Source organism: Pteronotus mesoamericanus, unplaced genomic scaffold (genome assembly GCF_021234165.1).
Source record: "Pteronotus mesoamericanus isolate MK-2021 breed Mesoamerican mustached bat unplaced genomic scaffold, CSHL_Meso_final contig_20, whole genome shotgun sequence".
NCBI classification, from domain to species: domain Eukaryota; kingdom Metazoa; phylum Chordata; class Mammalia; order Chiroptera; family Mormoopidae; genus Pteronotus; species Pteronotus mesoamericanus.
Window position 1 is genome coordinate 100,888,120 of NW_026555085.1, and position 25,159 is coordinate 100,913,278.

Genomic DNA, 25,159 nt, shown 5'->3' on the forward strand with positions numbered 1-25,159 from the left:
CAGTATCATACCACAAAGGTGAAAAGTTAAGTCCATGCATCAATTTTGATTGTGCACTGAATTTAAAAAAAAAATTAGGCCTTGTTTTGCAAAACAAACTTGGAGTTTAGGACTACACTTTAAATTTTTTTCCCTGATTTGTAAATGTTATATTCAAAAATACAGGAAAGTATAAAGAAGATAATAGTCAACCTTTGTTAGGTTTTCATTGAAAAGCAGGCTTTGTTTTTTGTGAAATGATTTCAGGTAATTAGGGTATCTTTGTAGTCAATGATATTTGTCTTCACATATTAGCCAAATGCTACTTACTGATTTATACTATTAACATGTCTGCTAATGTTACATAGGAAGGCTGCAGGGTGTTAACAAGGAAGGAGAAAATGTTTTTAAGATGTAAGATTCAAAGTTTGCTTTGTTATCATAAACAATATCGACTTAGTTATTGAAAGTTATAGAATCTATAGCTTTTCATGTAAGGGAGATGAAATGTGATTTTCTGAAAGTAAAATATTTTATTGTTTTAGATAATTACCTTTAATATCCAGGAACCTGAGAAGTGGAGTTGTGATACCTGAAACTGAGGTGCAACTTAACTTGAAAACTGCTGTTTGCTTGTTTAACTGGCATATGAGTATATCTGGTCACAGGTGGTATATTTAAAGTACTGCGCTTCGTGTCTTAACCTTTGGTGCAGTGTTCAGGTAAATAAAAAAGCCTATACAATGGTAAATAATATGGTAGTGATAAACATTTGGTGTATACTAAAATACTAAATAATACTCCCTTGATTCATCAAGTAGTGTGTCTTTGTTTTTTGTCGTGTATGTTCTAACTTGCCCAATGTAAACAAACAAACTGAAATTTTTCTTTTGGCATTGTGCAGTCATTGGTGTGCCATAGGAAATTAATTGTTCAACTGTTAATATGATTTTATGACTAAATTGACTATGGATTTATGCGTCATCACCAATGTTCACACTTCTGTTGAATCTGCATTAACAAATGAATAACTTGGGCGGAGAGAACTTAAGATTGTGCAGAGTCAACATTCTTCCCTTCTGGAACTGGATGCTTTATTTACTGGAATGACTACGATAAGAGAGTAAGTCGTCACCAGGCTTGAGAGTCCTCTGGCCGTTTCCCCTTCCCTGCTTCGTGGCTCGGGCAGGCTTCGTAATTTCTGCGGCTCAGTGGTTCCCTGCTAAGAGTTAATACATGACAGTGACTGTGAATGGTGCCACTACTGTTGTCTCAGAGTGAAGTCCCAGCCCTGATGACAGGCCACCTCCCTTGGTCAAACCACCCCAGATATAAATGACTGGTCAGTTTCCACTGAAAGGGAAAAGCTAGCAGCTTTCATGAAATGGATGGTGATACCTTTGATGTCAGAGAGAAAGGCAGCTGCCTGTGTGTCTACTTCCTGTTTAAAGCGTATTACTTCTCAAGCAGGACAAGTGGGAGTCGAAGCATCTTTTAGATGTCTCTTAGAAACTGAGAAATCCACGATTTGGCAAAAGCTTGATGAGTGCAGCCAAAGTCCAAGATACAGCAAGAAAGTTTCAACGTTTTTACGTAAACATTATTCCGGAGAGTTGAAGGTAGTAAAAAAAAAAAGTGCCTTAGTGTTTTTTGACATCTATTGAGTAGGTACGTACCAGGAACTGACCGGCGTTTTATTTGCATTATGATCTTGATTACCACTCCGTGAGGTAGGCGCATGGCATCCCCATTTACAGAATAGGAAGTGTGCTGGAATGGGTGCAGCAGCTGTCAAAGGGCTGCTAAGTGTTGGAGCTGGGCTCGACGGTGCTGTCCTTAAAGCTTCCTGGACAGTACTTCAAAGCTGACAGCCGAACCATGTCTGACAAGAAGCCAGACTTGCCACTGTTGTCATGCATCCTCGAATAAAGTGAAGAAATGCCACCCAAGCTACTGAGGATGACATCTCAGCAGTCTGAATGGTTGCTGTGCCCAGTACATACTCATCAGAAACGGCTGCATGGAATGGCAACGCAATGATGGGAAAAATGCAAATTACAAAGATCTTACATATATAATTCAAGATGCTGGCTCAGGTAAGAGGGTTTGGTTTCTCAGAAGGGTTAACTTGGTCCTTGTAGGAAATACTGGCGGTGGACAAGAGGAACAATGACATTTCACAGAGGTCTGGCCTTGGAGGGTGTACCAGTTGCCATCTCTTCACATAAGGTTTAGTGGGTACAGTTTGCTGCTGGGAGGATTTTCTTGAGAACAAAAATAAAGTGCCTGTAACACAGGGCTCAGCAGATGTTAGTCCCCTTGGCCTCAGCTCTATTGGATGCAACTGACCGGTCTAGTTTTGGGGCTACTTGCAAATATAACTCAAAGCCATTCTTTCTGACAATTTTCTCTCAGTTGTCATTTTTCGTTAATAGTTTGTTCCCTGAATCCAGTCATTCCTACTGCTCTTCTCTGATGACACTTGCTTGAGAGTTCATTTATTCCCAGGGTTACAACCCTGAACACTTCTCACAACCCTGGGTAATGCCATTGCCTTTGATCTCTGATGGGACCCATCATGGGAGAGTTTCCTGCGTGGGAGGTTGGTGAATTCTACCTCCTGCTAAAATCTGGCCTGGACTCCTGCAAAGCCCCCTCAGGAGGGGACGGCTCCGGATCCCGGCTCTACCAGGGGTTCCTCACTTGCACTCCTCACCAGCCGAGGTGGTACATGACTCTAGATGCAGCTGTAATTTTCAAAATGATTTCTTCTTTCACCTATTCATTATTCTTAGTTCCTGCCCATACAGAGCTTTGAGTAATGAGGACTCTGTGGAGGACAGGTGCTGTGGGGCCACACAACGAAAGCAAACAATGATCTCAATGTTTGCTCTTAAGTTGGATCTAGATAGAGCCTCCAGGCTGGACACAAGTGAATACTTTTCTTGCATCCAGAAGGATATATTCGTAGTCAGATGTATTAGGCACTGGGCGTAAAGAATATATTAAATATTCATATTTATTAACCAAAATGTGCGAAGAGCTGTGCATAAAGCCGTATAACAAGATCGTCCTGCAAAGCTTAGAGTCTAGTAAAGGAGACAGATGAAACTAGGAATTACAACAGGATAAGCAGAAGCAAGTTAAGATGCCAAGGAGCACCATGCAGGAGGTAGATGTCATTTCCACTAGGAAGCCCCCACTAAGAGGAGTGCTACATGGTAGGTTGGTTAACAGGAGATAGTTACAGCGCTCATGGATATTTGGAGTAGAGAAGAACAAAGGCTGAAAGACATGGCAGTAATGAGTTAGGTTTAGATGTGTTCAATCTGATGTGCTTATGGGATGTTTTAATGGAGAGGGCCTGTGCTCAGGTGACGACTAGGTTAGATTTCAGAGCTGTCCCCAAGTGTAACTGAAGCCATGGGAGTGACCGTATTACCCAGGGTTCCTGTGTAAAGTAAGACTCTTGGGGAATATATTTAGGAGCAGTCAAAGTAAGCCCACAAAGGTGACAGGAGTGGCCAGACGTGTAAGTGGGCACTGGGATAGAGTGTGAAGCTAGGGAACAATTTCCTTAAATATCTTGGGCTCCCATATCTTTTGGGACACTACGCAGTCCAGCGTGCTGCTGAGCTCTCGGGGAGGACTGCTGGTCCTGGTCCATCGCTGCGTCAGACCCCAAGCACGTCTCCAGCTTCTCCCTCCACATCACCCCTATCTGGGGCTTACGCTGTAGTTATCTTCTCTGGTTTGTCTGACTCATCCACCTATCTCTCTTGAAAGTCTTGATGTAGATTCCCAGGACTAAATGAAATTTCAGCCTACTTGAGTTTTTCAGGAAGATTCCCCAGGCTTGTCAAATGATTTTCTTTCTATAACCTTACTCAACAAGCTACACTGCCAGTCTAGAAACCCTTTCCTTGCTAGTGTATTGTTTCTCCTTGATTTACCGAACATCTAAAAATCTGAACTTCCGACCAAGAAGTCAGCCCAGATAAATCAAGATGCTTTCAGTTGGCTTGTAAGAGCAGCTTGCTTCTGGCTCAGAAAATAAGGAAAATCTTTTTGTGTTTGCTTGCAAAGATGGGGCCTCATGTCCACTGGCCAAGGCTAAGGCTAATTATATGGAGTAAAGTGGATGTTGGAAATCAATCACCATAACTAGATCCGTGGAAAGAGGTGAAATGTATCAAGTCCCTGTAGTAACCATGAAATTTCAGCCATCCCTGATTATCCCACCCGTGTTTACCCTTTACTCAAACACACCTTGCCAACATTGATAGTTGATGGCTGTTCGATGTTATTATTCAAATACTTTTGCCAAGGTAAGAAATGTCCAGGCCTGTAAAGAATTTTTTATGAATGTATTTGAGCCAAACTGACAATTGCCAGGAAGCAAAAATCTCAAAGGACTGAGAAAATGCTCCAGGGAATGGCAGCCACGCAGCTCATGTTAAACACTACAGTCAAGGAAGGAGATAAAAGGGAGGTGAGTGGTTACATGAAAATCCATCGTTGGTAGATTAGGGAGGCAGGAGGAAGCAAAGCAGGGAAACCTCTGAGGCTGGATGAAGAGTAAAACGGAGAGACACATACTTTTACGTCGGTGGGGACAGGGTGGCTAACAGATAGCATCTTCAGCACACGTGGAATCCCAGGAGCAGGGAGACCATGAAGCTCCGCGGACTTCGGTCTGGTGCAGTGGGCGGACCTTGACGGGACTGGGAATAGGGATTATTCCGACATTGCAATGCTACCTTATCCTAGATGCACAGAGACCACACACAGGCTCAGTTAAGGTAACTGACCTTTGTCGAGGAAGCTACAGGCCTTGGACGTGGCTGCTGCCATGACTGACTTTCAGCGAGGAATTTTTATGTTCAGACCACACCCTACATGGTTACTTTCAGTCTCTTGCGTATGTGGCGCTGCCATGCGGGCCTCTCCTGAGCTTGTTGGGTTTAGTACTTGTACATCTCCACGTCGGCAGCTCACTCTACCATCTCTTTTTTCTGTAAGATCTAACCTCTATCTTCACGCAGCCCTGGGCATGGTTAAAGCTTTTAGATGATAATCCTAAAAATTCATTAACATTTGATAAGCATTAAATCCTTCCTGCGTGTCCAACACCGTCCCAGGTGCTCGAGAGAATAAGACAAAGCGAGACTTCTGTCTGGGAGACTAGCCTACGAGGTGTCCAGGGGAAAACAGCAAGGGCTGGGGCTGGAAAACGACTGGGGCCCGAAGCTCGGGTTCCTGCAGAGCTCTGCCAGACTTTGAACTTCGCCCCGGGAGGGTGTGGGGGAGGGGATAAAAAGCCGGTAAGGGTTTTCAGCGGAAGAGTGACCCAGCTTAGTGCCCGTTCCTGCCCTTCAGCCTGTCCGCACTGCTGCCAGAGGCAATGCTTTTGCCTTGCGGGGCAGTGAGGCACGCGCGCTTCTCTGGAGCTGATTTTCGGGTCGGCCAGGCACGCGGTGCCAACCCGACAGGGCACGGAGTCAGCCCACGGGTCTGCCGCGAGGAGAACCAAGTTAACCCCCAATGGGCACCCAGGCAAAACGGCGCGGGGGGAAGGAGGGAGCGGGGCGGCGCTGTCGAAGCCCGGAGAGCAAAAACACGTGGGCACGGCCTTCAGGCCTGCAGGCCTCGCACTGATTCTCTCTTCAGTGGGATTCCAGTGATGGGCGGAACGCCGAACATTGTCACCCTCACCTTTCACTGACTCGAAAAACACTGAGTTAAAAAAAAAAACAAACCCAACACCCTTCGCAAAACAAAAACGTCCAGACTAAAAATGCAACGCTGGTGCGTGCAAGCACGGTCTGAGGTGGGAGGGAGATGTGAGTTTCTCCCTCAAGGTCCCCGCTTCCCCGACCGGCCCCGCCCCACCGGCCCGCCCTCGCGTCTGCGCACCGACGCTTGCGGCAGCGGTCGGCGGGGCGGCCTGCGGCTCCACCCCTCAGTGTGGTTCGGCGGCCGCCGGAGAAGGCTTTTTTTAGCCTCGCTAGCGGCAGCACCCGGTCCTCAGCTGCGCGTGAAGTGGTCGTGTGGCAGGATGAGTGCAGACTCCGACCCCGTGGTCATCGTCTCGGCGGCGCGGACGATCATAGGTGAGTGGCCGGCAGGTCCCACGCGGGGACCGCTGGGACGCTTGGGACCCTCAGAACTAGGAGTCTCACACCTCCCTGGGCCGGTCCAGCAGGCTCGCCTCACTCGTGAGGTGAGGATAATTCTTTTTCGCGTGCTCTGATTGGCTCTCCGGGTAGAGCCACTGCACCTTCCTACTTTCCCATTGGCTGACGGAAAGAAGCGCTCTCTCGCGACCTCCTGATTGGCCACCTCATCCCTGTGGCCTCAGGGGCGGGGCTGCTGTGGTGTCTGAGCCGGGGCACGGGACAGAGGTCTTGCGGGGGGGTCCCTCGGTTGGCCTGACTTTCCTTCCCTTCCTTAGTGTTGTAGTTTTCAAAGCCCTTGGACGCGCAGGAGGGCTGACCTCTTTTGTTAGGGCAGCGTGGCCCATCCTGGGGATGGACCGGCCAGCTTCCCGCGGGTCCGCAGCTCCCCGCGCTCTCTGGGGGCCGCCTTCCCGGGCCTTGGCTGCTGCGAGTCACACGCGCTCCGCTCTGTACCCCGATGAGCTGCGGAGGGCGCCTGCGCAGGGGGAGAGCCCGGGTCTGCCGGCCCCCGGACGTGGGCAGCCTCTTCATCGCCCTCGCGTTCCCTTCTGTCCTAGGCTCCTTCAATGGTGCCTTGTCCACTGTTCCTGTCCATGAGCTAGGCTCCACTGTCATCAAAGAAGTCCTGAAGAGGGCCGCTGTGGCCCCCGAAGAGGTGTCGGAGGTCATATTTGGACACGTTTTGGCAGCAGGTAACTCCTTGGTGACCCTGGCAGAGGGTCAAGTTTATTAGAAGCAGCCCATCAACGACCCCTCTCCCCCACCCAAACTTTTTTCTTGCCGGCATACAGGTGGCTCACAGAGTTCCTGCTGTTAGAATTCTTCCTGTCGCCCCTTTGCAAGTCCCGTGAATAGCTAGCTTCTCTCCATGTACTCAGCATCTTCCATGTACTTTTCCCTGAATGACCCTAGACCACCACCCTCCACTGCCTTTTCATTAGAAGCAGAGCCAGTGTGGCACATGGGAGAGGATGCGGACCCTCCCTCCATAGTTCCCTGAAGTGTTAACACAGTAAAAATGTACAAACTCCTCTTTTGTGCCCCGCATTACCGTGGTAGGTGCTGGGGATAGGGCTCCAACCACGCAGGTAAAGCCCTCGCTCCCACGGGCCTCACTTCGGGGCTGGTAAGGCAGGGTGGCCTCACGCCCCTCACAGACCAAGGTGAGTCATGCCTGGGTTGGGCGCGGGTAAGTCACCAGGGTGCTCCAGTCCTCTCGTTCCCACTGGGAGTGACAGACCAGCAGTCCCTGCCAGTTCCTAATTTGTTCATCGTGACGAGTTTCAGGATCACTCAGGAACATCAATTCTAATTATTCATAGTGCTAATTGGTAATGCTCACTAACAACCAGCTTTTGTCCTTGCCCTTTCTGAGACCTGGCCCATTTTTCTGGGTATTTACTTTGAGGTTTTGTAGTTTCTCTTCCCAGCTCTCCTTCCTCCACTTCTCCGGACAGGCCTTAAGGTGGAAGCCCACTGCTTTCTCATGACCCTGCAGGGCGTCGAGTATGAGTACCGCCTCAGACTCGTCACCTTCAGTCACTCCCTCCTTCCTTCCCAGACACGTGACTCACAGTTGCTCAGTTGCCGTGGGGTAGCCAGCTGCTGGCTTCTCTGTTGCCTCTTCGCTTCTCACCTCCAGCATCTCCACACATTATAATAAACAGAGAGCTGCATCTGCTGAGGGTCTGCTTAGTGCTGGGCCTTTAAAACGCTGGGCTTAGTGCTCCCATCGCCTCATTTACTACTCTCAGTAAGCCTGTTAGAGCACATTTTCTCCATTTTACAAATAAATAACGGAGATTCTGAGAATTAAGTCACTTAACCAAGGCCACAGTTTGAAGTGGAGCTAGTCTTTGAACCCACCTCTGTCCTTTAGCCCAGGAATCCTCCACAGTAGCATAAATATTTACTGAGCACCTGCTGTGTGCCAGGTACTGTTCCAGACAGCTAGAGATGAACAGTGTTTATATAAGGTGGAAATTCTCATGGAGCTTATATTCTGCTAAATGCTAAACTACTAATTAATTATGCTCAACACCCATTCTTAACTCTAAGCACCTGAAGACAAGGATTATGAATAAATAAAATTTTTATAAAGGATTTATTGACTTAAATGCATTTGTAGCTTAAAAAGCAGGAAACTTCCCTGTCCAGGTAGCTCAGTTGGTTGGAGCGTCCTTGATGCACCAGGGTTTGGATTCAATCCCCAGTCAGGGCACATACAAGGAGCAATGAATGGATGGAACAACAAATCAATGTTTTTCTCTCTCTCTAAAATCAATAAATAAAAAATATTTTAAAAAAGAATCAATCAATGACTGCGTGAGTAGAACAACTGATGTTTCTCTCTACCTTCTCTCTTTAAAATCAATCAATTTTAAAGAAGCAGAAACCTTAAGTAATATTGTCTTCTTCATAAACTAGTGTCCTATGCATTTAACTCAGAGAATATTTTAATAATTCTTTTTAATATTTTTCCTGTGTCTACTCTCAATGTCCACCTAATCCCCGATTAATAACATTGTGATGAATATAATCTCTACATTTTTGTCACTGACCGTTTGCCAGTTTTTTCCCAGCAACCTTACCAAGGTGAGTTGCTAGATGGGGGTCTGTCAGTAACTTGCAGCAGAGTGACCACTGTATAAACACTGACTGACTCTCTGACACAGTGGTGACTAAGAATATCTGATACTGTCAATACCATCCTCTTCTCCAATATTTTGATTAAATTTGTAATCTATTTCTTCCCGTTCCATCAACACACTCCCCACAGCAAATATTTGTTGTGATTTTTTTTAATCTTTATTTGTTTTTCAGAGAGGGGGGAAGGGAGGCAGAAAGCAAGAGAAAGGAACATCAATATGTGGTTGCCTCTCGTGCATCCTGTACTGGGGATCTGGCCCACAACCCAGGCACGTGCCCTGACTGGGAATCGAGATCAGAGATTTTCCTCTTTAAGGAACCCTCTTACCTTCCCATGGCTAAGGCATCGGAACCATGACCACAGAAGCACATGGCCTAGTTAGAAGCATAAACAATGCCTGCGGCTGCCCTTACTTGATAAGGGAGTGTGCTTATTCAAGTCCTATCGAAAGGTCCGGAAGATAGTTCCTTCTTAAGGTATTAGTAACTTTGTGGAGAAGAAAGCTTGCAACATCCACGAGTGTCTGTAGAGCAGCACAAGGTCATGTGTGCGTAAGGGCTGCGCTAGGACAGATGTGGGGTGTGCCGAGGCCTCTCTGCTTCCAAGAGAGCGTGCCCTGGCAGTGGCAGGAGGTCTGGATGTAAACTGGTTTTGCATGTGCCTCCGACCAAACATTTTCTGTTCGATTGCTGAGAGGCCTCTGTGTTCCTTCCTCCAGGCTGCGGGCAGAATCCTGTTCGACAAGCCAGTGTGGGTGCAGGGATCCCTTACTCCGTCCCAGCATGGAGCTGTCAAATGGTCTGCGGGTCAGGCCTAAAAGCTGTGTGCCTCGCAGCCCAGTCCATCCAGATCGGAGACGCCAGCATTGTGGTTGCTGGCGGCATGGAAAGTATGAGCAAGGTAGGACCTCCGAGGGGGCGGCTGTCACAGAGCTCTCCCTGATTCACTCATGTCCGCGCCATCGCAGAGTAAACCAAGTCAGAGCGGAGCAGGAACCAAAACAGGAAACAAAAAACCAAAAAGGATGCAGACTTGATCCCTTCCTGAATGTTAATTATTTTTCAAATTAGGCGAGAAATTTGGGTTCAAGATAAAGCCAGTCCACCAGCGTGATTAGAACAGAATGGTTTTTCTAAAATGCTAACGAAGCATAAAATATTTTCTGAATCAAACCTATAACATTAGTTCGTAGAAATCCTTGATCTGAAACTTCTTTCTCGTTGTGAGAAGTCAAGAACAGGTGTTGCCATTTACCTTCCTGCACGTGACAAGGAGGATCCCAGGGACCAAATTTCGTTGACCTTTGGGAGGCATAAAATGCAGAAAAGTGGCCCACTGAATGGTGCCTTCTCTGATGAGTTTGCCAGACGGGATTTGTTTCACCAAGTTCCATCCCTCAAACTGGCACGATGAAAGAGGACACAGCTTGCCCCCTGCTTCGTACAGGCAGTTCAGGGGTCTGACCTGGCCTCCCCTAGACAGAGGCCTCTTCTGCCCAGCCGTTGCTGAGGCCCAGGAGCGGCTGAAGGTGGCGAACAGTCAGAGCGTAGGACTCCACAGGTGCTTCTGTACCTTCAGTCCCAACAGCACTTGGAGGGCAGGTGGTGTCATTGTGATTTACTGAGACCCAGAGCCAGGATTCAAGCATGTGCGGCTGACTCCCAAGTCCTTGTGTTCTGCTGTAGCTGCTAATGAGTTGGTAAGAGTTAACAGGATTCACGGCCTACGCATCTCTCCCCATCAGTTAATTAGGCAACCTGATTGTTCCCGGCATAGGCAGTATGTCTCCCATCAAAATAAGTAACACAGTGTTAGTATCACTTAAGCCCTTTAACAGATAACTAGTTGCCTCTTTGGGAAGAATGAATAAGGTTCTTAAGGAAATAAATAGGACACAGAAGGGATAGGTTTGATGGGAAACGGAAAGGGGCAGGTAGGAGAGTTACAGCTCCCAAGAGAAGACAGGCGGATTGGCCTGCTGATTCCAGGGCTTTTCGGGCCCTGGACCCTGGGTAAGAAGGACAGTGGGCCAGAGCTGGGGAGAAGGGGCACCAGGGGACTAGATGGGAACTTAGGGACTACGGGATAGTTAAGTGCGGGATGCTAAGGAAGGGGCTAGTTATAACCAAGCCTAAATTCATTTCTGTTTCCAGGCCCCTCACCTGGTTCACCTGAGGACAGGAGTCAGGATTGGGGAGACACCACTAGCAGACAGTATTCTCTGCGACGGGCTCACAGATGCATTTCACAAGTATCACATGGGCATTACAGGTAAGGCAGACGTCACTGAAAACGGATTTACAGTAAAAAGGTTAAAAATCATGTAGTGATTGGCTCCACAGGCACTTTCCTCATTACGAAATCCTGTGCGGTGGGGTGCTTGCTTTTCTGCATGATCTTAGTCTAATCTTGAGGAAAAAACAAACCCAGATTAGGGATATTTGACAAAACAACTGGACCTTGCTCTTCAACAATAACAAAGTTAAGAAACACAAAGATAGACTGGGGAATTCTTCCAAAAATTTAAAACACAAAACGCTAAAGAAATTGACAGTGAAATGCAGTGCATGATCCTGGATTGGGTCCTGAGGAAGTGAATTAGCTGTAAATGACAGCATCAGGACAGCAGGTGAAACTGATGAATATGGACCAAGAATCAGACAATAGTAATATATCGGCGTTCCGCTTCCTGATTTTGAAAGCTGTGGTTATATAAGAAAAGGTCCTGTTTGGGGGGAAATACATACCAGTGCTAACATTTAGGGATAAAGGAGCATATCTTTAACTTTCAGATGGTTGAAAAAGAGAATGACGGAACGGACCAGCTGGGGCAAAAATTAACGTAAAGGAAATTTCTGAAAGTTTAAAATTATATAAAAAGGAAAAGAGAGAAGGAAACAAAGAAAAAAAATGGCTTCTCGATGCAGTCCCTGCCATCTTTTAACATTCATCACCAGTGGGAGGTGGGGCGGCCACAGAGCTGGCCTCTCAGCCCACCTGTGAGCCTGCTGGTGGTGGGCGGTCAGCGCTTGTTTCAGAAAACCTGGAGCTACCAAAAGCCCCATTTCCTGAAAACAGTTTTGCTTTATTTTTTTCCACAGCTGAAAATGTAGCCAAAAAATGGCAAGTGAACAGAGAAGATCAGGACAAGTTAGCAGTTCTGTCCCAGAACAGGGCAGAGAGTGCACAGAAAGCTGGCTATTTTGACAAAGAGATTGTACCAGTTTTTGTGCCTTCTAGAAAAGGTAGGTATATAATTCTTAATGATTTAAACATCAACACGGCTATTTCTAAGAAAGAATAGTAGACAGGAGTGTTTATAAATCGTGTTAACCATGTCTTTCAAGCTGTGACTGAAGGATAGGTCCTGGATGCCCTGAGTATGGGTGTGGGGTGGGGCGTTTCCTGGCAGACGTGCCAGCTCTCATACACTTGGCCCCAGGGCGTCCACACTGCTAGGCGGCCAGAGCAGGTTTCACGAGAAACGGCCTTGTGAGGAGGCAACAGCTGACCTTTCACAGGCTCTCTCCTCAGAAGTAAACATCCATTACTTTCTGCTGCTTCTGTGTGCATTTCGTATTTCTTGGGTGGGTATTTTTGGGTCACTTTTTAAAAATTCTTGATTTTAGAGAGGGGTAAAGGAGGGAGGAGAGGGAGAGAAATGCTGACATCAGAAACATCATTTGGTCGCTTTCCACGGGCACCCCGACTGTGGTGGGGTGATGAAACCTGCAACCCCGGCATGTGCCCTAACCGGGAACCCAGCTAGCGACCCTTCGGACGACACTCAACCAAGCCGCACCAGCTGGGGCTCAAGTTCTGTCAGTGTGATTAACTGGCAACTCGCAGGCCCAGGCCTTCTGAGACTGGCTTTCTCAGTCCGGGCCCTGTTGGCTATAACCAGCCCAGCCCTACGCCCAAGACCATAGCCATTCTGCGCAAGGAACTCCCTGTCCTGCCTCCCTCGGCAAGGGCAGTGGATGTGGGGAGCCCAGACTGTCTCATGACGACGGTGCTCGTAAAATGTTTTCAATTTATTTAAAGAGAGGGGAAGGGAGAAGAAAGAGAGGAAGAGAAACATCGATCACTTGCCTCGTACACACTCACTGGGGACGGAGCCCACAACCCAGGCCTGTGCCCTAACCAGGAATCACTTTGCAGAACAATGCCCAACCATCCGAGCCACACCCATCAGGGCACATGTTTCAACGAACAGTACTTTTTACTTTCCTCTTATGGGAATGAAAGTATTTTTTAATAAGCCTCTTTCCCAAATATGAATCTTCACCAGGCCCGAGGCATCCACCATGCCCAGCACGCTGCCTGCCGTCTCTGCTCTAACCCAGGTTAGCTCGTTTTCTTTTTTTCAGGCCTCACTGAAGTTAAGACAGATGAGTTTCCTCGCCACGGGAGCAACTTGGAAGCCATGTCCAAACTAAAGCCTTACTTCCTCACTGATGGGACAGGGACTGTCACCCCAGCCAATGCTTCAGGTAAGACATGCCATCTCCCAGTAGGTCTTCAGGTTAATTCCTTTTTTCTTTCCTCTCATTATTTGTATGCGTTATTCTAAAACCTTGTTTTAGCTGCTTTAGGGGAAAATGTTTTTCATATTTGATCATTAGTTTCTCCGTATCTGACTCACCCCATATTTACTGAAAGAATGGACCAGCTTTCCCAACCAGACGTACAGTGGGAACCCCGCTTTACTATCTTGGTCCTTTCCCAACCCCAGGTCAGTACCCTCCTGGGAGGGTGAGGATTTCCCTCTTCTTGTGGGTGACCTCCCCTCGCCCACTGCTTTACTCTTTCCACCTTCTCCCATTGGTGTTCTGAGGTCAGTGATGCCATATTGCCTCACCATTTCTGTTTACACGGTGACACCTGAAATACAGCGAACAGCTCTGCCACGGTGTGTTACCTCGTGTCGTCAGGTGTCAGAGAAGGTAAACATGGGTACTTCACTGCAACTCGGGAGCACCGCTTTAGACACGAGACCGTTGCCTCTTGCAGGAATGAACGACGGTGCTGCAGCTGTGGTTCTCATGAGGAAATCAGACGCCGACACCCGTGGGCTTGCACCCCTGGCACAGATAGTTTCCTGGTCACAAGCCGGTGTGGACCCTTCCATTATGGGAACAGGGCCGATTCCAGCAATAAAGCAAGCTGTGAGTTGAATGCTGCATGTTGGTTAATTTCCACCTTGGGGACTAGAGCAGTAATCTGTCATCTTGTGTTTGAGCTCTGCCTTCTTTAAACGTTCCGGGTCCTTTCCACACCAAAATGCTAAGATTGAGCTTGATTTTGCTTTCATGTTTATTCCTATCAGGTTTCACTGGCTTTGTTTCCCTTCTCTGACGATCTTCCAATTAGCCTCAAATGAGCTCATTCCTTGACCTATACATTTGGATCACGTGCCTTAGGGGAATGGTTCTATATCACCTGGCCTAGATATGACAGATATTACTGGTTCAAATTTAAGGTAGTTTAGACTGTCCAAGGGTGGTTTTATTGACCCTTAATGTCTACGCAAAATGTAGCATCGCTAGGCTGATTCAGGAACCCAAATTGGCAGCTTTTAGAGACCCTTCAATATAGTATATCGCACTTTTTTATGTACCATGAGGAATGGTTCCGCCTGTTTTTACACCTTTTCCACTCATTTTTCCTTTAGGTTGCAAAAGCAGGTTGGTCACTGGAGGACGTGGACGTGTTCGAAATCAACGAAGCCTTCGCAGCCCTGTCTGTGGCAGTAGCTAAGGAGCTTGGATTAAACCTGGAGAAGGTGAACTTGAGCCGCAGTCCCAAAGGCTTGCAGATGGCACTGACAATGGTTTTCAGACTGGAAACAGCAAAACCCACATACATGTAGTTAGATAGTATGTCCCAGATAATGGTCAGTCACAGTGGGTGGCTGCTAGATCTAAGTCCTTGCTGGGTCACAGGCTCATGTATTTTGCTGCTTCCTAGTGGGTGGCTGTTAGATGTAAGTCCTTGCTGGGTCATGGGCACATCTATTTTGTTGCTTCCCAAGGGGAAAAAAACCCTTGATGGCATTAGTTTACTTGAAGCAGGAACAGTTTTAACATTTTTTAAAACTAAGAAATAAGGGAAGGTAGTCAGGATAGATGTCACAAGGGTATAAATCAGTTCCTAAACTGCTGAAAAGGGTAACTTACTGGTGTTAACACTAGGAAGAAAAAGGTTAGTTTAGGATTTTAACCTATTGCCACGTAATAACCAATCTTTCCCCCTCTTAGGTCAACGTTCAAGGAGGGGCTATTGCCTTGGGCCACCCTCTAGGGGCATCTGGCTGTCGGATTCTTGTCACCCTGCTACACACCATGGAGCGACAGGGTGGGCGCCGTGGTGTCGCTGCGCTATGCATCGGGGGTGGGATGGGGATAGCCATGTGCGTTCAGAGAGGGTGAACCTGCTTAACTCTTCATGCACCTCCTTTCCTTCTAAGCTAGTAAGACACAAATGTGAGATCAGGACCAATGTGAGGCTGGAATTCACCCTCTGTAAGAACCCACCAGAGGCTCGACAGCTTGTTGTACTTTAATGTGATACACAAAGACTGCCACACCTTAGAGTGTCATAAATAAAGAGAGAAATCAGATCAGTCATCAAGGTCTCCTGAGTGAACAGCATCTTCGTAACCTCCGTGCTTCTCATCTTTGCTTTCTGGATGTAATTTAATGAGATCATCAATTCGAAGAATGGTAATTGCAGCTTCTGTTGCAAATTTCAAACTCTTAACTTTAACAATGGTTGGTTCAAACACTCCTGCCTGTTTGTTGTCTCGAGGTTTGCCATTAATCAGATCAAGACCAATCCTGTAATTTAGGAGAAAAATCTATTAGATGACCTCTTAAAACACATACCCATCCTATTCTTTTAAAGGAGCTGACCCTGGCTGGGTAGGTCAGGTGGTTGGAGTGTCATCCCAAAATACTGGGGCTGTGGGTTTGACCCTGCTGGCGCACATACAGTAATCAGCCAATAAAGGCATAAGTAAGTTTCTCCCCTTTCCTCTCAAATCAATAATTTTAAAAAAAGACTAAAGTAGTTCTTTGTGAGTGACAAAATCAGCACAGAAACTTTCTAAGCATCATTTAGTAACTTATAAAGGAACTGCTTAAAAATAGGTATGGATCACCCCAAAATAATCTCTCCCATCCCTCTGTTGGACCATCCTGTAGGTAAAGTAACTACCTGGAGAAGCAAGGACAAACTAAGACACATCAATGCTAATAAAATCACCAGAAAACAACACACATCTATACAATACAGATGACAATGAAAAGGACAAGGAAACTACACTCACCATTTTAGGTTTTTACGTTCTGGGTTAACTTGAGCCTCATTATGAAAAGCTCTTAACTTTGCAACGAGATCAGTGGAGTCTTGAGCAGCATTAACTGCCAATGTATTGGGAATAACCAGAAGAGATCGTGCAAACTCTGCAATAGCAAGCTGTTCCCGAGACCCCTAAGAAGAGAGACAACAGGGTGTCTTGACACAAGGAAGACAAAACCCACAGCAGCCAAGGTCTCAGAAGAAGTGTATTAACAAGATGCCGGAGATGACCTTTCATGAGCTTCTGGGGGGAAAGGGTTTCTAGGTGTTCTTACCATGCTGGTGGCGTAGTTTTCGAGGTATATGGAAAGGGCTGCTTCTACAGCACCCCCACCTGGCACCACAGACTTGGACTCCAAAACGCGCCTCACCACACAAAGAGCGTCGTGTATAGAGCGCTCCATCTCATCGCACATGAAATCATTTGCCCCACGTAAGATTATCGATGCAGATGTACGGGCCTTAGTGCTGTTTAAAAATAAAGTGAAATTTTTAAACCAATACTTTCATAAAATTGAGTCTACAGAGAAATTCATTACAAGCACTTTGAGTGAATCCTGCTTACGTAAGGACTGGACACGGAAGCAATGTCTAGACCACACACGCAAGAGAGACGAAACGGTTATTCCGTCTCCACTGACAGTGGTCCACTGATATTTTATCCCATGCGTATAACTGCTCATATCACTGAAAAGACTATAGCAGCAAATTAATGGGAAAGTGATCTCCATTTATTAATAAAATCTACACAGCTTTGTAATTTAGTAAGTGGTTCTTACTTTTTGATCAGGATCAGTTCATCATCACAAATTCTCTCCTGTACCACCTCTTCAGCTTGTCCCAACATTGAGGCTTCAAAAGTTTCTTCGCCCTCCAAGTTGGCCAAGGTTGACAGAATAGTTGCTATTTAGAGAATTACAAAGATCTTGTCAATACTGTTCTCCCATGAGTATTTTCATAGCCTATCTTAGATTTAGAAACATTTATGGAAAAGCGATATACTAATAATACAAGTTTGTTTCCAGTTAAGCACCAAACAAGCAACGTATCCTTTTGTCCAAGATGGAACTGTCACTGAAGAAATTCAGTAACACTAAAGAACTGTTCCAGTAACACGAAAAACGGCTCTATAAATACATTTGAAGAATAAATAATTACAGGAATTAAAAAGAAACAATGGCTGTCTTGGAAGCTGCTTAGTGCTGATGTTCCAGTGTAGAGACACGGTCATGTACAGTAACATGTCATATCTGAGAACTAACAGAAGACATACCTCCAGAAGCTTTAGCAATGCGTTTAAGGTCCCTTTTCAAAACTCTCCTAACCGCCATTGCACCAGTCTCCACAAAATACTTGAGACACATATCGTCAATTCCACCAGTAGTTAGAACAACGTTGGCTCCAGCTGCCAGGATCTTCTGGATTCGCTCCTTAGTGATATCTGATTCTCTACAGATAAAGAAACCCAGGTACCTCTTGTGTTTTTCTCGTAACATAGCTTTAACTTCCATAAGCATTTTTCACAAGGTAACTGCAGATTAAATATTAACTAACCTTTTCTATGACCAAAATTTAAATCAGTCTAATTTTACATAAAAGTTCTAGGGATTAAAAATTATCACTTAGTTTTCCCCCAATTTGAGTCCCCAACCCCAAGAACTGTGATTGCAAAGGAGAGCGGCCCTGCCTTCAATGATCTGCCGGGCAGACAGTCAACCACATCCCGTGGCCAGTACAGAGCACACGGGAGACAGAAATCCACCTTGGCAGGTGGGACAAGGAAAGCTTGAGGGTCTGAGTCAAGAGGGTCCCAGAGGTGAAACTGCAGTCAGGACCAGAAAATGAAGAACCCTGAAAGCGTGTTAAAGAGTCTGGACTAAGTTAAATCTTTTTAAGAGCAGCATTAAATCCATGTTTTCAAAAGGATCCTGACTGCAGCAGCGTGGGAACCGCACTGATAAGGTGAAGGACTGCGGCAAGGAGGCAGCAACTGCAGACACAGACGACCTACACAGAGGGGTCAGAGTGCATGGCTTAGGTGCGTGGGAGGTTGAACTACTGACTCCTGGGTGAAAGACATACTAACAGACTGGAGGCAGAATGAGACAGCAGAGCTCAGTTTTCAACAGCATGCGTGTGAGGGCCGCGTCATTCCGGTGCGGATGCCGGGGGTGGGCAGACATGGATGGAAATCACAAGCTAGCTATGGGAAACGGTGTCAGTACGGAGGTGACTGAAGCCATTTCGCCTATCATTTGAAGAATTCTTCAAGACTAACCTCAACATGAACCCTTTTGTATCTACTGAACCAGTACTGTGTGCCAGATACTATCCTAAAAACGGGGCTACAGCCCAGGAAGTCACTCAGGGTGCCCCTCAGAGCTCACAGCCTATGCCACACGAACCCAGAAACTGCGGTAAGCTCCCGGACAGCAAGGCGCAGACAGCCGTGGTAGAGCGTACTTTAGATTGAGGGATGAAAAAAAGCTTCTCTCAGGGACTGACCACCTGAGGAGCAAGTAAAAGTTAACCAATCAAAACAAGCAGGCAGAGAAGACGTTGAGGCGCAGGGAGAAACATGCTAGGTCCTGTGGATGGAGAGTCTGCTGGGCCCCAGCTCCCACTGGGGCGAGACCACAGCGCAAGGGATGCCCACGGCACCCCCAGCTCCGGCTGCAGGCGTGGTAAGCGGGGAAACAGCCTGGGAGGGCACAGAGCAAACTCCAGACCACCAGCGTGGAGGCCTGTGCGACAGTCTGCGTAACAACGCAAACGCAAGCAAGTAAATTTGAGATTTAACTTGAAGATAGAAATCAGGTGGTCTTGGTGAGAAATTAAAAGGGTAAAAGTTACTAGATAAAAAAAAAAAAAAAAAGTTAAAGATATTTTCTAGCTTTCTGTCCGAGTAGACCGAATAAAGGGGTCCCCATCGCTAAAACCAAGAACAGATTTGGGGTATATCACCACAATTTCAGTTTTAGACATGATTTTGAGATGCTTAAAAAATATTCAGCCAGACAAATACATGTGTGTGGAGCTCAGAGAAATAGATTTGGGAGTCTCCAAACAGTAACTGAAGCCAAAGGGAGGAGGAGTGCCCAGGGGACAAAAGGTGGCGGTAGCAGCCTGGCTCGGGAACAGAGGAGGCAGTATCACAAAGCCACTCCACCTGTCAAATGTCTCATGAAAGAAATCAAAGGCTTGATAAAGATCAAGTGAAGGCTGAAAGTGTCTAGTGAATTTCCGTCTCAGTCATCAGTGACCTGAGAGGGGTCCTCTGCTGGAAAGGAATGAGAAAGCACCAGAGGACAGATTTCATATAAGCCCCTCTTGAGGCTCCTGGCAGGAGAGAGCTGGAGGAGGGAGGAACTGGAGCAAAAGGTGTGAGCTGCACGTAGAACCTGGGAGGAATGAAGCGTGGAATCAACTGAAGATACAAATGAAAAAGAACAATCAGTAAATCAGGACACTAAAGCAGAAGGGATTTGGAACACTTATTGTGGAGGGACTGGCCTTTGATGGAAGGACCCTTTCTGGTACACCAGGAAAGAGAAAAGAGAGACACACACAGTTAGATTTAGAAGATGAGGGCATTCCTGACTCTTGGAAAAAATTTCTTGTAGATTTGGTTCAGTTACTACAAACAAACAAACAAACCACACCAAGCGACCAACCATTAAAAACTTACATCTTCCTGACTAGGCCTCTTGTGTGCCAATCAACACATGGCACCGTGCACACCGCCCCGCACCTGCTTGGCATACGGGAGGCACACGGTCCACTTCTCGGTCCCTCTACTACATTAAATACAAGACGCAGTGCTCCTTTTTCAGTTTACCGCCACCTGCTCTAGCAGAAGTATGATTTACAAACACCTATTTTCAAAGGTCAAAAATAATCTCTCAACATACCTCTGTCTAATCTGGTCCAGTTTTTCAGGGTCTGTAATAACCACTTGTACACCAAGCTTCATTTTTGTTTTCTGCAGGCTGAAGTCAAGGCAAGCAATTTTTGCATTAACTATTCTCTTGGGCATGCCTATAATTGAACATAATATTAAGATCCTTTAGAGTAACTATTAATAACTCTACATTTTATAACATATACCCAGCCACAAAGCGTAATAGAGTAGTACAGAGATTAAGCTATATGTAAATACAAATCTAGATTGTTACATTTAACATTACACACACATTTTCATGGTATTAAACACATGCACTTTCTTCTAAGTTGCATTTTCCTAAGTTATGTGCTTAAGTCATTAAAGAGAAACTGACATGAAGTACAATTCCTTAAAGAACAGTAAATGCACAGCTTGGATCATTCCCCTGAAGACGAGCAGTATTCAACAGTCCACCAAAAAAACAATAAATAAAAAAATAAATAAGAAGCTGATTCACTTCTAGTCCCGTCCCTACGTGACCAAAGCCCAAGCCTTACCCTGGGACCCCACGACACAGTTGAGCGCGTAGCCACTGATAAGCATGCTCTCCATCTGACTTCTCCCGTGGGCCTTCAGAATGTTAATGGAATTGACTGGATAACGAGGCTGGCCTCTTGTATCTGTGTATTTTATAGCAAGTACAGCATCTACTACCATGTTAGCGAAGAAATCACCATTTCTAAGGCAACAGTTAAGGAGAATAAGAGACTTGGAATGGACAGTGGGTGCACATGAAAATCAAGAGTAATCGAAAGGCACTGCCTTTTTGCAGTCTCATCAAGGAAACAAGCATTATTTGTATTACCAAAATGCTACTGTACTATTTATCACTATCTGCAACTCATATTACTTCTACAAACGCTTTATGTTACCTTTCCACCTAGAAAAGCAGGGAAGAACACAGGCAATTTCAATACAGTATCACCTGGCATGAGAACTAACAGAAGTTCTTGTAAAAAAGCCTCAACTTTACCGGACCGCAAGGATACATTCCAATAATTTTGGACGACATTGATGTCTTAGCAGCATTAATCAGGCAATCTCTTCCAAGTTCATCAGTGTTAATAATTAGATTTTCACTGATATAACGCACTGCTTCCCTGTTTAGAGGGTGCGAGAGAACATAAATTAATTCCCTGTTCAAACTTTCATCAGTGTCCAAATGTCAGGGGCACCAATTTTCTGTTCAGCCATTTCATACAGGGGGAGGGCACAAATAGACCCTCCCCCCTCAGATCATGGCAATTTTACTCTACCCCATAAGCATAGCCACTAAAACCTATTAGGAGAGAATGTGGTAGTCAAATGGGAAAAAAAGACACTGGCCCCACTTACTTCAAATATTAATTAAATGCCAAAATACAAGGTTTCCAAAATAAAGTGCAGTCATTAACAAAAACATTTTTAAATGTTTACAATTATTCTGTTGAGTAATATAAAATTATCTGAATACAGACAATCTTACTTGCAAGCAAGTCGATAGCCACTAATAACTGACGTGGGATGAATTTTCTGTTTGACTAGTTCATCCGCGTTTTTTAGAAGTTCTGCTGCAATAATAACCTGTTGAGAAAACACACATTGCTCTAACGTTGGCCTGACACTCAGTATGTGCGATGGTATGTAAAAACCAAAATGATCAGATGCTAAACAGAACTGTGATGGCAGTGAAATGAGTAACTAATTAGAAACCTGAAAAAAGGTAAGTCTTCAGTGTTTCATATGCGAATGGCCAAAGCCAAATAAGAGTCCAAAAAATGTTCTGGCTCATAACCCAGCTCTGCCGCACAACACTAAGGGACTGCACTTGCAAAGGACTTATCTTTCCAAGTGTCCAACGGACGCTAAATAAAGAGTCTAACTACTCAGATGACCTATACTATTTTAGGTTAGTGCGTTGGGAGTCATTCCAAAAACCAGAAAGTCAGCAGTTCGATCCCCAGTCAGGGCACATGCCTGCATTGTGGGTGTGTGAGAGGCAACCCATTAATGTTTGTCTCCCTCCATTCCCCCTCTCTCTAAAAAAAAAAACCAAACAAAAATCCTAAAAGCAATGAAAAAAACTGTTGTTGGGTGAGGATTAGAAAAATTGCTTTAAAAATAAATAAAAATCATTTAAAGACACTACAAAAATTTTTAATTGAAAAGACTTCAAAAATACAAGTGGGGGGTAGGCAGAGACAAATGTATTTGAAAAAATAAATTAAAATTAAATTAAAAAATACTACTTCTTTGGGGGTAAATTATAATTTACAAAATCATATTATCATAAGTAAGTTCCTTATACAGAGGCCCACATTTACTATTTAAGATGAGGAAAATTTCATTGTTTTATGGCCATACTTTTTTTAGAGCAAATTATTTGTTCTTCACCAAATAAGTGTTTCTATTACCGATGTGCTGCATGTCCTCCAAGTTTACACCATGCTATTGATCCCGTGTTTACTGTCTTTCTCACACCCCCATTGTGAACTCATGAGATTACCTTGTCAACATTTAAAATATAAAAACATCGTGTTTTTAAAAAACGAGTGAGATTGTCTTCTTTAAATAATTATAAAGGGAGGGTTTTAGACATTTCTAAGTCTCTGGTCTAAGAGGGGAGGGGAAAAAAGCTTAAATGAGGGGACTGTATTAAATTATGTTTCTTTTCTTTTCAAGTTGTGCAAACTAGCTATCACCATCAGTTTTTTCCAATTTTGTTTCTGAATCACCACCAAAGGAACAAATTAAACCCTCTTAAGTAGAGAACTTACTTTTGACTCAGAAGCAAATGGCGTATCAGAAATCACTTTCTGAACGCTGGACTGAGGAAAATTAGTCTTTAGCTGTCTACCTGGTGACTACCTACCACAGAGGTGGTTCCATCTCCCACTTCTTTGTCTTGCAGATCAGCCAGCTCACAAAGAACTTTAGCTGCAGGATGTTCTACCTCCAGTAACTTCAGGATGGTTGCACCATCATTAGTAATGGTTACATCCTAAGAAATTTTCAAGGGGAAAAAAAAAAATCACCCACAGAGACAAAACATTTTCTAATTAACACAACCCCATTGTGTCATACATTTACCTTTACTACATCTTCCAATACCAGCACTCTGACTAAAACCAAATAATTTACATAGCAAAATACTCGAGATCTTTTTAATTTAAAGAAACATCATCTCTACTTACACCAATATCATCCACCAACATTTTATCCAAGCCGACTGGTCCAAGAGAACTTTTTACAATATTGGCAATAGAGGCTGCAGCCATAACTGTAAAAAATGAAATAATGAAATCAGAAAAATCCACTCCTTCAAACGACAATCATTTCACTGTCAACAAAGTAAATGACACTGCACAGTCTCTGAATTTTCCAAATTTACAAATCTCTCCTGATTACCTAAAATAAAAAGGAAATTTACTGGTCATAATTTCGGGTTTTGCCAGTTCATACATGGGGGAAAAGATATACTACACCAGCCTTTTCCTTTAGAAATTGGCAGGTTAAAATAAAAATCATATAAAAGTAAACCATCTTTATCTGTCAGTCAAAAAAGTGAGAATCCAATGTTCTGATTTTATCGCAAATTCACCCAGGACAAAAATTAATAATCCATCAAACAACGCTGAGAGGACAGGCATCTATGACTTCATACTGCAAACGCTCTCAAAAGAGGTGCAACAACGAATGCTTTAACGCGTACCAATGTTCACTAAATTCCTTTTAACTACCCTTATGCTAACATTCACCTAAAATTTCGTCAGCTACTTTTTTATTTCAAAAAGCTGTCAGCGACAGATGGGGTAAGAACTGGATCTGGACGTCGGGCAGCGGGCATCTACTGCAGATGACAACCGGTGGGGTACAATGGGCAAGTCGTCGGAATTGAGGCCATTTCCTCCTCAGTAATACGAGCGATTGAAACTACTCTTTTCTGGTTAATGGTCCTAAAACGAGACTTAGAGATTGAGAGAGAGACTCCTCGCTGTTAGACTCGGAACAAAAGAGGATCAGAGCAACCCAAGAGGACTCCAGGCGTGGCCATCACGCGTCTCGCTTTTCATACACCACAGCCTGGCCATCCACAACCAACCACTCCCATCCCGCGCGGTTCTCAGAAACGTGCCGCGCTCTGCCGCGTTCCTGCCCTACGTAAAGAGGGCGCTACCGCCCCCCGCAAAAGTGGCGAGACCGGCGGGGATAGGACATGTACCCCAACTCCCAGACTCCTTTTGGGGAGAGAAAAACACAAGGACGGTAGCCACAGCCCAAGAGGGGCGGACTAGGAGACGGGGGAGCGAACCGCGTCGATCCAAACCAGGCCTTGTCCGTCCTTACCGTTCTGGGAGCGGATCGTCTCCCCAGTGCTGCGATCCCCGAAAACGGACAAAGGCCCCTCCATTTTCGCTGTAGGGTACACCTCGGGTTTCCCTCACACCGCGGACAACTCGCGTATCGGTCCCTAGGCCGGGAAGCGGCCACACCAGCAGCGGGTGGCAGAAACGGCGTGGAACGGGCCCAAGCGATGCCGCAGGGGCTGCTGGGAACACCGTCCCTAGAACCCATGCGCCGCTGCGGGGCAGGGCGGGAAAGAGAGGGAGGAGGCCTAGAAGCGTGAATGAGTAGGAAGTGAAGAGCCGGGAGAGGGCGGGTCCAGCACTTTCGCCCAATTGAAGAGCGAATAAGAAGGCCAACCCCCTCCCCGCCAAGGTGGACCGGAAGTCAGGATTACGGAGAGCAAGAAGGGGGTGCTTAGTTGAGCTGCGCATTTGCACATTCTAGCGCCTTCTAGAATGGGTGGTTCACAGTGGGGCGGAGCTCAGAGTGTGACACGAAGGGAAAGGGCGGGCCCTTTTCAGAGGCCGAGCTGGGCTTCTAAGCTCGCCTTGCTTCTTAATTTATAACAGCGATTTTCTACTTTTCTCATCCCGTGGCGCACATAAATTACTAAAATTCTGAAGCACATCCAAAAATATATTTTTTGACAGTCTGACAAACGAGGGATAAGTTTGATTGATTCACTCCCGGCAGCTCTTGATGTGTTGGCTGTTTCCATTT

General features: G+C 45.6%; 2 protein-coding genes and 2 non-coding genes across 4 annotated transcripts; 1 reads left to right on the plus strand and 3 right to left on the minus strand.

Annotated features, from left to right (window-relative positions):
- The first annotated feature begins 5,936 nt into the window (after positions 1 to 5,936).
- On the plus strand, positions 5,937 to 15,245 carry ACAT2 (acetyl-CoA acetyltransferase 2). The gene is made up of 9 exons (XM_054570187.1): positions 5,937 to 6,092; positions 6,716 to 6,850; positions 9,527 to 9,708; positions 10,962 to 11,079; positions 11,910 to 12,053; positions 13,179 to 13,301; positions 13,822 to 13,976; positions 14,483 to 14,593; positions 15,069 to 15,245. Exons 1-9 carry the CDS (start codon positions 6,038 to 6,040, stop codon positions 15,237 to 15,239), a joined length of 1,194 nt encoding a protein of 397 aa, XP_054426162.1. The 5' UTR covers positions 5,937 to 6,037; the 3' UTR covers positions 15,240 to 15,245.
- Positions 15,246 to 15,430: 185 nt separating this feature from the next.
- Positions 15,431 to 24,690, minus strand: TCP1 (t-complex 1). Its single transcript, XM_054570186.1, has 12 exons — positions 24,440 to 24,690; positions 23,287 to 23,372; positions 22,965 to 23,093; positions 21,579 to 21,676; positions 21,103 to 21,213; positions 20,611 to 20,792; positions 20,082 to 20,208; positions 17,444 to 17,619; positions 16,950 to 17,073; positions 16,446 to 16,638; positions 16,139 to 16,302; positions 15,431 to 15,647 (listed from the first exon to the last, which is right to left on the minus strand). The coding sequence occupies exons 1-12, from the start codon at positions 24,501 to 24,503 to the stop codon at positions 15,431 to 15,433; spliced, it is 1,671 nt and encodes a 556-aa protein (XP_054426161.1). The 5' UTR covers positions 24,504 to 24,690.
- Positions 16,756 to 16,890, minus strand: LOC129068023 (small nucleolar RNA SNORA20). Its single transcript, XR_008528842.1, has one exon. It is a non-coding gene; the product is annotated as a small nucleolar RNA SNORA20 (small nucleolar RNA).
- On the minus strand, positions 21,290 to 21,426 carry LOC129068039 (small nucleolar RNA SNORA29). The gene has a single exon (XR_008528856.1). It is a non-coding gene; the product is annotated as a small nucleolar RNA SNORA29 (small nucleolar RNA).
- Positions 24,691 to 25,159: the final 469 nt, after the last annotated feature.